Source organism: Diadema antillarum, unplaced genomic scaffold (assembly GCF_040938485.1).
Source record: "Diadema antillarum isolate AM-2024a unplaced genomic scaffold, OU_Dant_1.0 seq00000501_RagTag, whole genome shotgun sequence".
Classification (NCBI taxonomy): Eukaryota; Metazoa; Echinodermata; class Echinoidea; order Diadematoida; family Diadematidae; genus Diadema; species Diadema antillarum.
In genome coordinates, this window is record NW_027271458.1 from 1017607 (window position 1) to 1032313 (window position 14707).

At 38.5% G+C, this 14707-nt stretch overlaps 1 protein-coding gene across 5 annotated transcripts in view; it reads right to left on the reverse strand.

Moving 5' to 3' along the window:
* Positions 1-14707, reverse strand: part of LOC139733886 (uncharacterized) — a 45843-nt gene that overhangs the window by 18381 nt on the left and 12755 nt on the right. For all 5 annotated transcript variants that reach the window (XM_071644691.1, XM_071644693.1, XM_071644692.1 and 2 more), the window contains 8 exons: positions 13750-13869; positions 13084-13199; positions 7809-10901; positions 5938-6111; positions 5369-5617; positions 3943-4083; positions 3076-3253; positions 681-818 (listed from right to left, as the gene is read on the reverse strand). In XM_071644691.1, the coding sequence (XP_071500792.1) occupies positions 681-818; positions 3076-3253; positions 3943-4083; positions 5369-5617; positions 5938-6111; positions 7809-10901; positions 13084-13199; positions 13750-13869 (4209 nt within the window). The remainder of the gene's footprint in view (positions 1-680; positions 819-3075; positions 3254-3942; positions 4084-5368; positions 5618-5937; positions 6112-7808; positions 10902-13083; positions 13200-13749; positions 13870-14707) is intronic.

The following is a 14707-nucleotide window of genomic DNA, read 5'->3' on the forward strand; positions in this document are numbered from 1 at the left end:
TGATGTGGAAGATAATTCCCCTGATATTTCAACACACAAATAGAGTAACACTAAGATAAAAAAAAAAAAAAAAATCACAGGTGAGTTACAGAGACTCCAACTCTCCCATTTTCGAAGGGGGATCTCCCGCCGAAAGCCCAATTTTGCAAAATCTCCCGTTCTCCTGCTTGAGATTTAATTTCTCCCGCCCTGGCTCTGTGTCTCCCGCTTGAAATGATTTCTTACTTAATATTGTATGTTGAAAAATAAGCCTAAGATATCACGAGAGAGCATCTAGAACCCTAGAGCTTCCAGGACCTGGCCGCAAGGAACTTCGCGCTTTGCGCTCACGATGTGTGCTTTGCGCACATCAAATTGCAGTCTCCCGTTTGCTAGGGGTTTCAGACGGGAGGATCTCCCGATCAGAAAGTGCTTAGAGTTGGAGTCTCTGGAGTTATCATACGTTACTGTCGCAAGTGTGCTCAGAAGACTTAAAAGCACTCATATGGGAATAGGTCCAGAATATTTTTATCTTCTATACCATAATAGCAAAATGAAAAAGAAGATTGTACAGGGAACAGACAAACTGAAAACTTATACCTCTTAAGATTGTAGCTGATCTATAAAATACATTGCATAATCATGCAACAGCAAAAAGAGAAGAAGAAAAAAAAAAGAAACAGTTTCATAGACTATCTTACATTCTATGAGGTTGTTTTGCAGTGGTGTTCCAGTCAGACATATCCTCCTCTTCGTGTGAATGCTATTCATAGCTTTGGAGATTGCCGAGTTGTCATTCTTGAGCATGTGACCCTCGTCACACACAACAATCTGTGGTCCTGCAAGGAGTGCGGTGATGTGTTCGGGAGGGAAGAAGACAACAAAGATCTTCTGAGAACATTACACTTGAAGTATCAGTACTACATATTAACTGTTCTCACTCCCTCTCAATTCAAAACTGCATAAATATTTCCCCTACCAAGACAATTGGCATCTCTGAGACACCAGCTGATTTAACCCCATTTTAATTGGGGGGAGGTCAAATTGACCCCCCTCGACATTTTGCGACACGATTCCGCAACGCACAAAGATTTTGCCGTGTCGTTTCATGACTTTTTTCATTGAAGTCTCCTGCATATTTTGAGACCAAATTTGCGACATCCGGGTACACCGTTCTGAAGTTACGCAATCTTTTGCATATGCATGTCAACCCCAAAACAGCTCAAATTCATGATTTTGTGTGCAAATCCAATGCAAATTGTGTTTTTTTTTTTTTTGTTTAATTGATATAAATTAAATTATTTCAACTTTTGAACAATGAAATTAATCAATTTTAATGTAGATAAGCTTGAAAAAGTGTCTGCAACAAATTTTGGCAAAAAAACAATAGAAAATCTGGAATCTGGAATTCTCTTTCTCATGAAGTGCGATGGTGCCAATCAGAGCATACTTTTAGAAGACTAGCAAAGAATACCCTTCTTTGCAAATATGTTTAAAGAATACCCTTCTTTGCAAATATGTTTTAAAAATACCATTTGCATGGTTCTTGCCTGCTGTCTTGCCCCAGGTTCACAGGTTTATTTTGTCATACGTACACTACGTACATAATAGCAGCAAGTCTTTCTATGTTAGTTGTTACCAGAATTGTCAATCTTGTATACCTTTAACTACCATGATGTAGAGTATCCCTCTCCTTATCTCTTCCTCTCACTTTTCTTTCTTTTTCTCTCCTTCTCTCATCTTCCCATCTATGAACAAATTGAACGCGCATAATACATTTTTTTGAATGATGTTTATGTACATAATAATGTGTACGTTATCCATACTGGACTTCCCAGTAAAGCTTTTCATAGCTTATGACGATCCAGACAAAATGTGAAATATGTTTCATGTACAAACTATGTGCATATTTCTTGTGAATAATGTATGTATATGCATTTTGTGAATAAATCAAATCAAATAAAATCAAAACAAAAGGTCAATAAACAATAATATACATAAGAAATTAACAAAACAATAAAAAACAAAAGAAACTGATTTTGATTGCACTATTTTTATACAAGAAAATTGTTTGATGTGTCTTGAGGAACTCTGACACAAAAATTTAGCAATCCTTCATTCTTTTTGATGGAGTTATAGATGAAAATATGATTTAATGCGTATATTTGCATAATCAATTTATCAAAAAATATAAAATCAACATTTTTCTATTGTATGACCATGTAATCTTGTAGTTGACATCCGGCTCTATGTTCAGGCAAAATTTTGCGGCGATTGCGCGATAGGCGGCCGAGATCTGAAGGAATTTGACCCCCCCCCCCCCCCCCCCCCCCCCCAGTAAAAACTTGGTCTCAAATAGCCCAGTTAAAATAGGGTTAAAGGGAATGCACAATACTGGTTGAGGTGGAGATTCAGGTTTACAACATTAATAAGTGAGATGAGGAGAAACCTCTTATGAAATATGAAAAAGTGTGTAATTTTACGTATTATTCAATGTTCATTTGATGAAAATTGGTTTTCAAATGGCTGAGATATCCAAAAAAGTGATAATAATAAAAGGCGACAAGCCACACCTATTATAAGGATCTCTTTGTTTCACCTCACTTTTGGATATCTCAGCCATTTCAAAACCGATTTTCATCAAATAAACTTGTGATACCCCGTAAGAGTTGCATGCTCTTTGACATCTCATAGAGTGGTTTCTGAATATCTCGCAAAATGTTAAAAGCTAAATCCTCATCTCAACTAGAACTGTATACACCCTGTAATATCAATGTTTGAATCGTAATTTAAGACAATCCCAACTGGGACCTCAGAAGATTATGATTTATCATGAATACACTAAAGTAAGAAAAACAGCACACATAAAATCTACAGATCAGAAATGAAATATGTTAATGCTTGCTGGAATGTCAAAAAGTATGACATCCTACAATATCTAAGAAGTGCGTAATAGTTGTCTGTAACCATACAACTGACAATTGGCATATACCTTTTCATTACAAGTTACATAGAACAAAAAATAAATTGATCCCAAAATATGATTCGCTTGTCAATGGAGTCAAGATTTCATAAGGTTTGATAGCCACTGCATACCTGGTTCTACAAGAGTCTTGCGGAATGTTGCCTTTTGCTTCTTGTTGCGCACATGAGTCAGGAGGGACAGGTTGCGGTACATGGAGTAACCCATGATCATCACACCACCATCGTTAAACCACCTGTTTAGGAGGTCCGCCCGAGCCCAGTTGTTCTTGACTGTACTCATTTCATACACCTGTTACAACAAGACAAAACACTATCAGTTCTCTGAAAACATCTCTATCATTTGCTTGGCTGTTCTGTGATTTTCTCTACTACTGGTAAGTTTACCCGCGACACAAGTGATTACTATAAAAACAAGGAAGTTTTAAACAAGCATTTTTTGCACATGTGAAGACGATGGATGGCAGCTTCCCTTGTGTTCTGTGTTATCATGTCACCTCTACTGGAAGTCACATTCACATTATACGAGATGAGTATTGACGCCTCAACTTTAAAGAAAGAAAAACTGGATTTCATAAACATACGAGGAAAGGAGGAAAGCACATGCATCTAGATGGTGGTCATAGGACAGTGAGAACACACTTCTAAAGGTATGTAAATAAGGGCAAGTCAATTTGCTGTGTTTTCTTCTTCATCAAGATACACTAATTTTTGACAAATCTTTGCAACTAAGAACAGGGAATAATTTTCCAACTCATATTTGATTAGCAATTTCAGCTGATGAACAATATTTCAAGTGGCATCCTGTACACTTCTATGGGAGAAAACTGCAACACAAAAGTTAGTTTGTATAGCAGTGGTGTAAAAATGCATAGCAAATTGCAATGCGACACCAGGAAAATTATTCCCTGACATCCTTAACATACTCATTTGACTACTGACTGAAGTAAAAGCATCAGTGATAGCTGTGAAGGAACTCACTTCCATACAGTCATCCATTTCACCTAGCCACTTCTGGAACTCATCCTGCCAGTTGAGAACAGTGTTGAGAGGAGCCACTACCAGACAGGTCTTGATTCCTAACTTCTCACAGTTCATCACTGTATGCAGGTATGTTATCACCTAGATACAAAGGATGAACATTATATGGACACTGAAGTGGCCTCTGTGCAGGTTGCAAGATGAACACAAGGTTTCAATCAATTAAGCATGTTTACATGTACACATCACTGCAGTGCATGTTTGCTTACACATCATCTTGAATATCATCATAGGCACATATCTTTCCATGTTGGGGAACCCCACAAAAAAACAAAAGGGAACCCCAACAAAAAGCAAAACACAACAAAAACAAAAGCAGAACAAAAAGAAAAAAAGAAAAAGGATTGTGGTGCTTGCTTTTTACAAGCACATCAAGGGGGGGGGGGGGGGGGGGGGGCATTTCATGAAGCACTTTGGCGGACAACTTTGTCAGACAAAACTGCTCTCAGTCAATCAGATGCAAGGATTTCAGTAGCTTTTAACAGTTTGTTGGACGAAATGTCTTGACAAAAAGCTTCATGAAATGCCCCCCAGGAATTACAGCTGCACAGTCAATTTAAGATCATGGCTACACAAACAATATACTTTGGCCCCAGAGTGTACCATGTGACGGTGCAGTAGTGGAGCATTGCTTTTTGACTCTTTCTTCTTGACCAAAAATTGAAGCAGAAACAAATTTGAATAATTTCAGATAAACTGACCTCTTATGCATGATTTCTTCAAGGCATTTATAAATTCTTATAATGCAGGTCTTTTTAAACAATTTAATTGTCATCCTAAGAATTATCCTTCACTTTAAATGTGTTAATTTCACATTGGACTTCATCACCAATATGTTAAATAATAAAGACCACCTACATGATTTGTATGAGGAGTATTATTGGCAATATTTTACTATTTTGCACACTTAAGAGTAAGGGATGTGTCATCGTGAGTGTGCAATACAAAAAAAAAATTACGGCATATACCCAAACAAATGTGTGTGCGTGAGTGTGTGTGTGTTGGGAGAGAGAGAGACAGACAGACAGAGAGAGGAAGGGGTTGTACAGTAATACAGAAGTACAATATACATAAACAATGATGCATTTCAAATTTCACCTTCAGCAAGAATTCTTGTACTTCAATGGCTGTCCAGTAAACTTACCTATGATATACTTTGCTACATTTTGCACTGGTATTTTATAATTCACACAACATTAAAAAACATGTATCCTGTGTCTTTTTCAAGTTGTGAAAGCATCATAATAGAGGAAGGGTCCTGACATGGTGCTACCTGTAATGTTTTGCCCAGTCCCATGCACTACCTGTAATGTTTTGCCCAGTCCAAAGCACTACCTGTAATGATTGGCCCAGTCCCATGCACTACCTGTAATGTTTTGCCCAGTCCCATGCAATGTGCCAGGATACAGCCTCCGCCTTGTTCCTCAGCCTTGGAAAGAGACTCAAAGGTGCTGTCATACAGGAACTGGACACCATCAACCTGGTGGGGCTTCAGCTGCTTGGTCAGTTCCTGGTCAACATCCAGCAGGACTTCACTGGACTCCTTGTCCTTCTCCAGGACACAAGATTTGACCACAGCACTCTTCTCTGCCTTCTCATCTTCCTCTGCTATGATCTAGACACAAAACACCACACAACTTTTCAATAGTAAAGCAAATTTCTGCTGGCAAACCTAACTTCATTCACGACTTAGCTGCTTATAAAACATGGCTTTTCTAATACATTTGACACTAACATTAAAAACAAAGACACTATGTTTCCATCAAATATTGATATGTGCTGCTTATAAAACATGGCTTTTCTAATACATTTGACACTTACATTAAAAACAGAGACACTATGTTTCCATCAAATATTGTTATGTAAAATATAAGTGTATTCCTATTAAAAGCCATAATTAATCTCTGAAGCCAAGTATTTTGTTATTACAGCTACCTCTCTTCTCTTCTCCAGGACACGTTTTCTCCTTTCCTGTTCCTCTGCCTCAGCTGCTAAGGTCTCAGCCTTAAGCTTGCTTTTCTTCAGTACTCGTCGGATCTGTTTGCGGCCTTTCTTTGGAGTGTCATTCTCATCTTCTTCACTAGTGTTTCCATTTTGTGTGGATGCAGCCTGTGCAAGATATGATTCAATTCACATCAATTCATGAGAATTAAGAACAGTCACGTTGATGACATGTCATCTTCACATAAATCAATACTTATCAGCACTATGCATAAAGTGTACACTTGTCACTTGTGCAGCTGCACTATTTTGTATGAGACAAAGCGTGACAAGACTATGGCATTGTTATTTGTAGGATTACAAAGTATTTCGAATAGACTTCAGGACAGCATGACAAAGTACACAAATCTACACTCAGGAAAACACTTTGTATCATCAGCTTGCCGTGAGATACTACACAGAATAGAAACTAGGTTGCTGCATGTTGGCCTACAGCAGTGTTCACACCAGCCAAAATACAACTTGCATTATGTTTTTTGTCATGTATATGGTGGAAAACACATGAATCCACCTTGACTCCAATTCAACAAAAATAACAATTATTCAAACGAATGAATGAATGAATGAATAAATAAATAAATAGACAATTAAAATAATAGTAATAATGCCACTAACACCATCATAGTTAAGTTATATGTTGTGTGAATACTTCAGATTTTGTAATTGATGACTCTCATAAGGACTACAGACTGATCAACATTTAATTACAGACAAGCAATGTGTCTATGTGCCACTCATCAATGCCACTACATTGTGTTGTTGCATTGTTGGGTACATTCGAAGCTATATCATTGATAGGCCTATCTTGACAACATTCTGAACGTAGAATATCAAAATAATTTTAACCCTAAAAAGACTGGGCTATTTTGGTAGCTCGAAAGACTGGGGGGGGCCTAAAGGGCCCCCCTTAAGATCTCGGCCGTGTATCGCGCGATCGCCGCGAAAATTTGCACAATGGTAGTGTGCGATGTAATCTACAAAATCATATGTTTAAATTTTCCAAAATAGTCTTCTTTTATTTTATTTTGATTAATTATGCTAATTTATGCGAGAAATCAGACTCTTTGATCTAAATCATTAAATAAATCTCCAAAAGTGCTCATTTTTGGGTCTAATTTATTCTTTGTGGCATTCTTAGCAAATGCACTTGAAAAAAAATTCGGTATCAAAATTAATTTATTTATTTTATTGTTTCATGAATTTCTTATGTATTTCTTTGTTTTTTCGACCTTTTGTTTTTTTTGTTTTTTAACCAAATTTGTGGCAGACACTTTTTGAAGCATAATACTCCTAAAACAAATTAATTTTATCCATTGAGAGTAAAAATAAGCATATTTATATGAACCATGTGAAAAAACTAAATTTGCATTGACTTTGTACACAAAATCACATTTTTGAGCCATTTTCGGCCTCACATGCATGTACAAAATGTTATGTAACTTCAGAACTGTACCCCCGGGCGTCACAAATTTGGTGTCAAAATATGCGAGAAACTTGAAAGAAAAAGTCAGAGAGCATCACGGTGAGAGCATTGCGTGTTGCAGAGTAATCGCGCGAAATGTCGAGGGGGAGGGGCCTTTTAGGCCCCCCCCCCCCCCCAGTCTTTTTAGGGTTAAAGGAAATCTGAAAATATAACAGAGAAACAAACTGGCACTGTGACAATGAACTTGGTTTGTTGAAACATAAAACCTGAATTACTTCAGGGTGATAACTTTTCTTTACTATCAACTACCAGCACCAAAAAGTTAATATGATATACATGTATGAAGAAATTCCTATGTCTCACTGGATACCTGGTATCTTACCTTGTCATCGTCATCCTCTTGCGTCTTAGATTCCTCGCCAGATTCAGAATCAGATGGTTCCTTTATTCTTCGTCTCTTTTTTCCCTTTCCACCCTTAGCTCGTCTAGCAGGTTGAAATTCCTTGCTTGAGTCTGCCTCAGAGCTAGTGCCTTGAACTCGTTTTACCTTCTTCTTTCCTTTCTTTTGCTCTTTGGAAGAATCCTCAGTGGAGGATGCTGTTTGTGACTGAGTCGCACGTTTTCTCTTTGACCTCCTCTTGGGTACATCATCTGATTCTGATGACGTAAAGTAATCATCAGTGTCCTCTACAACCTTCTTTTTCTTCTTCACAGTCTTGCCTTTGTTCTTACTCTGCTTCTTTGCTTTAGTCTCCTGTCCCTTCTTTGGCTTTTCACCCTCACTGCTTGATCCCGATCCTGATATTCTCACTTGTAGCAGAGGATGAGTTTTTTTCTTCACCGTGACTTCATCCTCTGAGTCATCATCTGCCCCTTCATCCTCATCCTCATTTTCATCTCCATCTTCACCATCTTCTTCATCTTTATCTTTATTCCTCTCACTCTTGTCCTCATCTTTATTGTCATCATCATCTTTTCCCCCACTTCCTCCTCCCCCCATACCTTCTCCATTTTCATGGTTCTCATTCGTACCCCAGTCTCCATCTTCTTCAAGTGATTCTTCATCCTCTGGTTTTCTTTTCTGGGCCTGTTTCTTGCTTCGCTTTGACCCTGCTCCATCCATTTCTTGGTCATCATCATTGTCATCCTCGTCATCGTCATCATCATCATCATCATCTTCATCATCAATTTCATCCATTAATAGTCTCTCTTCAATGTCTTCTAAACTTTCCTGTTTTTTACTGTTCTTGTTTAGGCTTTTCCACCTCAGGCCACTGTTTTCATCACTATCACTGTCTGAGTCATCAGATGATGTGTCTGTGCTGAGAAATTCTTTGCTCTTCACTGCACATTTTGCAGGTGACTTTTTCTCCTTCTTTACACTCAGTTCAGTTTCTGCATCATTGATAACTTTGTCTTCAACTGAACTTTCATGAGCTGAACTGGGGCAATCTACACCATTTTTTGGATTACTCTGGTCACTGTCGTCTTGAACCTTACTGTCTTTTCCATTACTTTCCTCGTCCGTGTCTTGCCGTTTTCTTTTTCTCTTCAGATGTGACAAACTCTCCAACCTCTGCACTTCCTTTTCATCTTCAGACAACTCTGAAGAAGAAGGCTTCCTACTCCTTTTTTTCACTTTTGGTCGAACTTCCTTCTCTTTTCTACCTCTGCTGTGAATATTACCAGTCTCACTTTCACTTGAGTCTAATTCACTACTGCTCGAAGTAAAGCCTTTCTTCTTGAACAGTTTTTTCTTTGCTGTTTTTGTGTTCGAGGCACCATCTGGTGGATCCACTCCAGATGTTTTTTTGGCATCCTCTCCCTCTCCTGAAGTATGATCAGCTGAGGATGCATTTGGTATTCCATCAAAGCCTGACTCCTCTTCCACATTGCTGGAGTCCAGTCCTGGTCCCCGTTTTTTATGACCTCCCTCATCATCATCAAAATCTTCACTTGATAACACTTCCTCCTTCTTAATCATACTTTGCTTGACTTTTTCAGAAGGCTTTGTTTCTTTTTTGGGTGTGTTTTTCTTCTTAGAGAGCTTTTTCAACCCATGTGGACTGTAACAAGAGCCATCACTTTCATCATCAGAGTCTGTCTCAGAGATCATGGACATCAGCCTTTCAAAGTCATCTTCATCATCATGAGACTCTTTGTCTTCATCTTTGTCATCATCTAATGTTCTTGACCTCGGACTCTGAGACTCTCTACTGAGCCGAGGAGTCACTTTCAGTTTCCTGGGACTGTGTTGGTTTACCAGTTCATGACTGTCTTCACAAACATTTGGACTAAGGCAGTCACGTGTGGATTCTTTTCCTTCATCACCAGCCAGGTTTGACTCATCATTTTTTTCACCAACTTCTTTGGTGTCAGGATTACTAACTGCATTGTCTAGTGTGGGATCACTCTTTTCAGAACTTGGCAATTTATCGTCATTGTTGTCATCACCAGTATTAACTTTTTGCTGCTCTTTCTTGATGTCATTCTCTTCAACATTTTGTTGCACGGCGCAATCCTGTGACACATCAACTTCCATTTGAGTCTCGTCCACCGTTATATCCCTTGGTTGAGTGTCAGAGTTACTGGTAGTTCCAAGAGACAATCTACAAGCATCCTGGACATCCTGCCTTTGTTCAGAGTTCTCTTTTAAAGCCTTGCTTGAGGCTACTTCTGCACAAGACATCTCACAAACCTGCATTGTCTTGTCAATGCTCACATGTTTTCTCTCCTCTGTCATGTGGTCTGATGGCAAATCAGTCCTAACTCTATGGCTATCTGAAACATGAAACTTTGATTTCCTCTCTGGACTATCGCAATCCTCAGTATCAGTTCCATCCAAGGCAGAGTCACTTTTGTTGATGTCACCATGGAGACTCCTCTTGACAACAGATTCAAACTCATTCAGGACAGCCTTGACTGCTCCAAGGTTCTTAAGTGACAGCTCCATTTGGGCTTTCTGCATTTGTGGCACCTCATTTTTTAGACGCATCAGACTATGCATGAAGAAAGCTTTGCCAGAAACATTGCCAACAAGGTACTGCAGAAATTCCTCTGCGATGTCAGAGTCTGTCATCACTGCTGTTTTCTTGGCTTGCTTTGCCACCTTCTTGGTTGCTCCATTTGGAACAGGTGGTTTCTGTTTTACTCTTTCTGTTTCTACCTTTATCTTCTCCTGTTTTTCCTTCTGAGTTTTCACCTTCCTACTAAGATTTGAAAGCAGTGAAGAGCACTTGGCTTTCAGTTCTTTGAGGGGTAATGGATTGCAAACATAGCATTGCCATTTGCTCTCTTTTTCAATTCGAGACATCTCTTTGCGTCCTAGATTCCTCTTGATACAAGGCTTGCAGAATGTCCTTGGACAGAAATCACAGCAGGTTAAATTGCCTCCCTCACCACACCAGCGGCACTGCTCCTCAATGCCCTCAGAGTCACGCTTCCAAGGACCACTGTCATAGAAATCCAGGCATTTCTGTTGGCAAATAATTGGGTTGTGTGAATGCAGTTAATAACACTTCAGTTAGTAACATGAAACATGGGACCTGATTTTTTTCCATCATATCCAGTATGAGAAAACTCCTCTGCCTTTTCAGAAGCATTCATTCAAAGCTGGCTATTGTAAAGGTGGACATTTTTCGTGGTGTTGAAATTTCTGTGCATTTTAGGCAATCAGAAACTACTCTGTAACGCAAAAATAAAAGCACGCAAACATTTTTGCTTGCCATATGTTCCAGCAGTTGCTGTCAAGAAACATGCACAATTCATCTTACCTAGCAGAGTGCTAAATTACTTACTTCAAAATATCCACTTTTAAAGTAACCTGATGTACCCATGAGTGACACATTTGTAACCTTCAACAAGCAATGAAATCAACATTATCTTCATTACAGTATATCAGTATTCACATCTACAGGTGTCAAAAATATATGATTTTTTAAAAATGTTGCATCTCCTCATAACTTTCTGAACCACACACAAACACAGTACATAATTTGTCTCAAAAACAACCAGAAATGTAGCTATGTCTCAAAAATAACTAGAAATGTCGCTATGGCAAATGGTATGCCTCCGTTATAATGCATGATTCTTCCAATAGGTCTAGACCATATCTTAACAATGTGAGACAACAGTTTCACATAATTGGCAAAACATTAAAATGACATGTTTGTTACAAATACATCAAGTGTTTACTTTCCTTGAACTAGGTATAACTTGGATGGATGGCTAAATTGTTTAAGAGAGCAGGTATTTGGGGATTTGAACATTTTCACCTGACCTTCGACCTTTACCCTTTGCCCCATGGCCTACAATTCTACGAATAACCACTAACTGGTAATATCCATTTTTAGGACAATACTTTGAGCTATAAGATATGTGAAAACTGTGACATCTGAACATCTGAACATTTTCCCTTGACCTTTGACCCCCATGGCCAAAATCTTTCTGTACAGAATCATTACGCAGTAACACATGTATATAACTTGTTTTTATTCAATTTACTTGAGTATGCATTGAGTAATCTCCACGGTATGGAAAAAAGTCTAATGTTAGCATTAAATAGTAGAATCTTAGCCTTTGACCCCATGACCCCAAAAGTCCCAACAGAATCATTGTCACGCAGTTTATGCAAAATATGCATATTATGTTCTTGAAAGTTTCACGAAGATACCTCAAGCCATTTCTGAGATATGGAGAAAAAAAGTGAAACTTTAGCATTTTCATTTGACCTTTGACCCCATGGTCCAAAACTTACCCAAGAGAATCATTACTGGGAAATGCTTGTATACACTAAGTTTCAAGAAAATACCTTCAGGCATTGCACAGACATGAGGGAAATAGTGACATTTTGAGAATTTGACCTTGACCTTTGAACTTAAGCATGTGCACTCAAAAGTTGATAGCCACAACTCATACATACATATTTAAGTCAAGTTTCATTAGGATGCTTCAAACAATTCTTAAAATACGCTGTCAAAAAAAAAAAAGACTGATGGACGGAAGGATTGTTCGTTTGTTTGTCTTTTTGCACCGTGTGCTGAAGCTATCACATACCTTACAAATAACGACTCCAAGAACTGGATAGGAATGGAAGGTCCGTTTGTTTGGGAGGTCTTTCGGATAGGACATAAAATGGAGGTCCCGTGTATGAGAGAGTAACAACTCATGCACGTAAAAGATCCCACTTCATTCATTCATCGCAAAGAGCAGGGTGTTTAACCCGGAGAAGTGGTCCCACCTCACATCCAACTGGACCCCACGGAAGACCAGCTTAACGTAGCTGAATATGGGCTATCCAGCCATCTTCTCAGATGGAATGAACAAACAAACAAACAAGGACAGACAGACAACCCTGAAACATAATGCCTCCAGCGACACTTCGTGGCAGAAGCATATAAAGATAAACAACATTCCATGCTTGAAACACAAACTTGGATGCCATCATGTGGAATGGTCTTGTGATGCTCTTTGCTATTCTGAGCTATGTATCACATATTCTTGAAGCAACTGCAAGTGCTTTAGGCACAAAATAGTCACCCTTTCAGTAATTTCCTAATTTTTGTGTGTGTAGAGTTCGTTTGTTTGTGTGTTTTGTTTTGTTTTGGTTTGGTTTGGGTATTTTTTTTTTTGCACTGTGTGCTGAAGCTATCACATACCTTACAAATAACAACTCCAAGAACTGGATGGGAATGGAAGGTCCGTTTGTCAAATGGGTTGACCTGCTCACTGCAAGATGTGCAGAACACAGAATCTATGACATCTTTTCCAGTTCCTGCAAAACAGAAAGTTTCCATACACAATCACTTCAGCTTAATTTTCTGTAAAGAGTCATCATGTGATATTATTTTATATCATTTCAATTTCATCAAAATAGATTGGATAGCAGCTCACACTGAGAGCTGTTATAATTCAAAATGCTGTTATAATTCAAAATGGATGAATGGGCCCATATCACACCATTATGACATAAATCTAGGGTCATCTCATGATAAATACATTCCTGTTCCGTGGTGTACACAGATATCATTTCAATTTAACTAATTTCTTGAAGTGTCTAAAATCTTATGATCAATACACTCATCCCACTGTGCAACATTGACATTATAATATTGATAAAGATACACATCAAACTCTCTGGGCTTGACTTGTTCTTGATTTTAGCTCTCTGCTGAAGGTGTTTCAGGTTCTGGGGTCAGCAGCAGGTGGTTAGAATGCCTAACACCCATCCTCCATGCAACCTCGTCAAGCACGTCAATGCTTGTCTGGACCTTCTCCTATCTAAACCTAAATTCTGAAACATATACTGGTTTACATGAACTTACCAGAGTTGAGTTGCTCTTTCTTCTCCCTCTTTTCTCTGGGAAACTGTTTCCTGAACTCAACACTATTGTACCAGTCTTCCTCCCCATCAGGGGCAGCTTCTGGTTCAATGACAAGTGTCCCTGATGAAAAAAAGAAGAAGAAAGAAATATCATACAAGTGAGGGCTACAGGTTGAGGAATACCTTACACTCATCTGACTGAAGGCATTGAGACACCCATGTAGAAAGGACATGCTACTGTAAAACATAACATATTTGTGGCGTGAAATTTTCGCGAATTGGAGCCAATGGCCTTTTTCATGGCATGAAATTTTCGCGAATTGCCACTGGCATTCAATGCATATAGTGTAAACAAGAACTTTTGCTTGCATTTTAATTTCATGAAGCTTGGCTCTCCCGAAATTTGCAAAATCAAAATGCTCGCGAAATTCGCAAAAGTAAAATGCACGCAAACATTTCCCGTTTTACAGTATTCAAGGCTGAAGGCTGAGAGTCCACAAAATATATGCAATGAAAGAACAAAATTCAGAATCGATTGAATCACTTTAACTATCAAAATTCAGTTCAAACTGTCATGTCAAGGTCTGTGAAGGGGAATAGAAAGAAAAATCAACACCAAAATAAAATCAAGAGGCAATGAGATATCTCACATCACAAAATATAATATGCAGTCAAACCTGCCTCAGTGGCCACCTGTATAAAGCGGCTACTTGTTATAATGGCCACTCTTTTAGTCTCCCTTGGTTGGCTGCTATAAACAGGTTTGACTGTACTACCAAACACCACATAGTCTGTAAAATAAATATTTCAAATTGAACAGTACACTTCCCTTTACCACACTTTGCCAACATGCCACATGAATTACCAAGTATTTGAACAACTCATCATGTATCTTCCAGCAATAGGAATAATACACACCAAACAGGGTGAAAATTTGATCACATAATTATGACATTAAA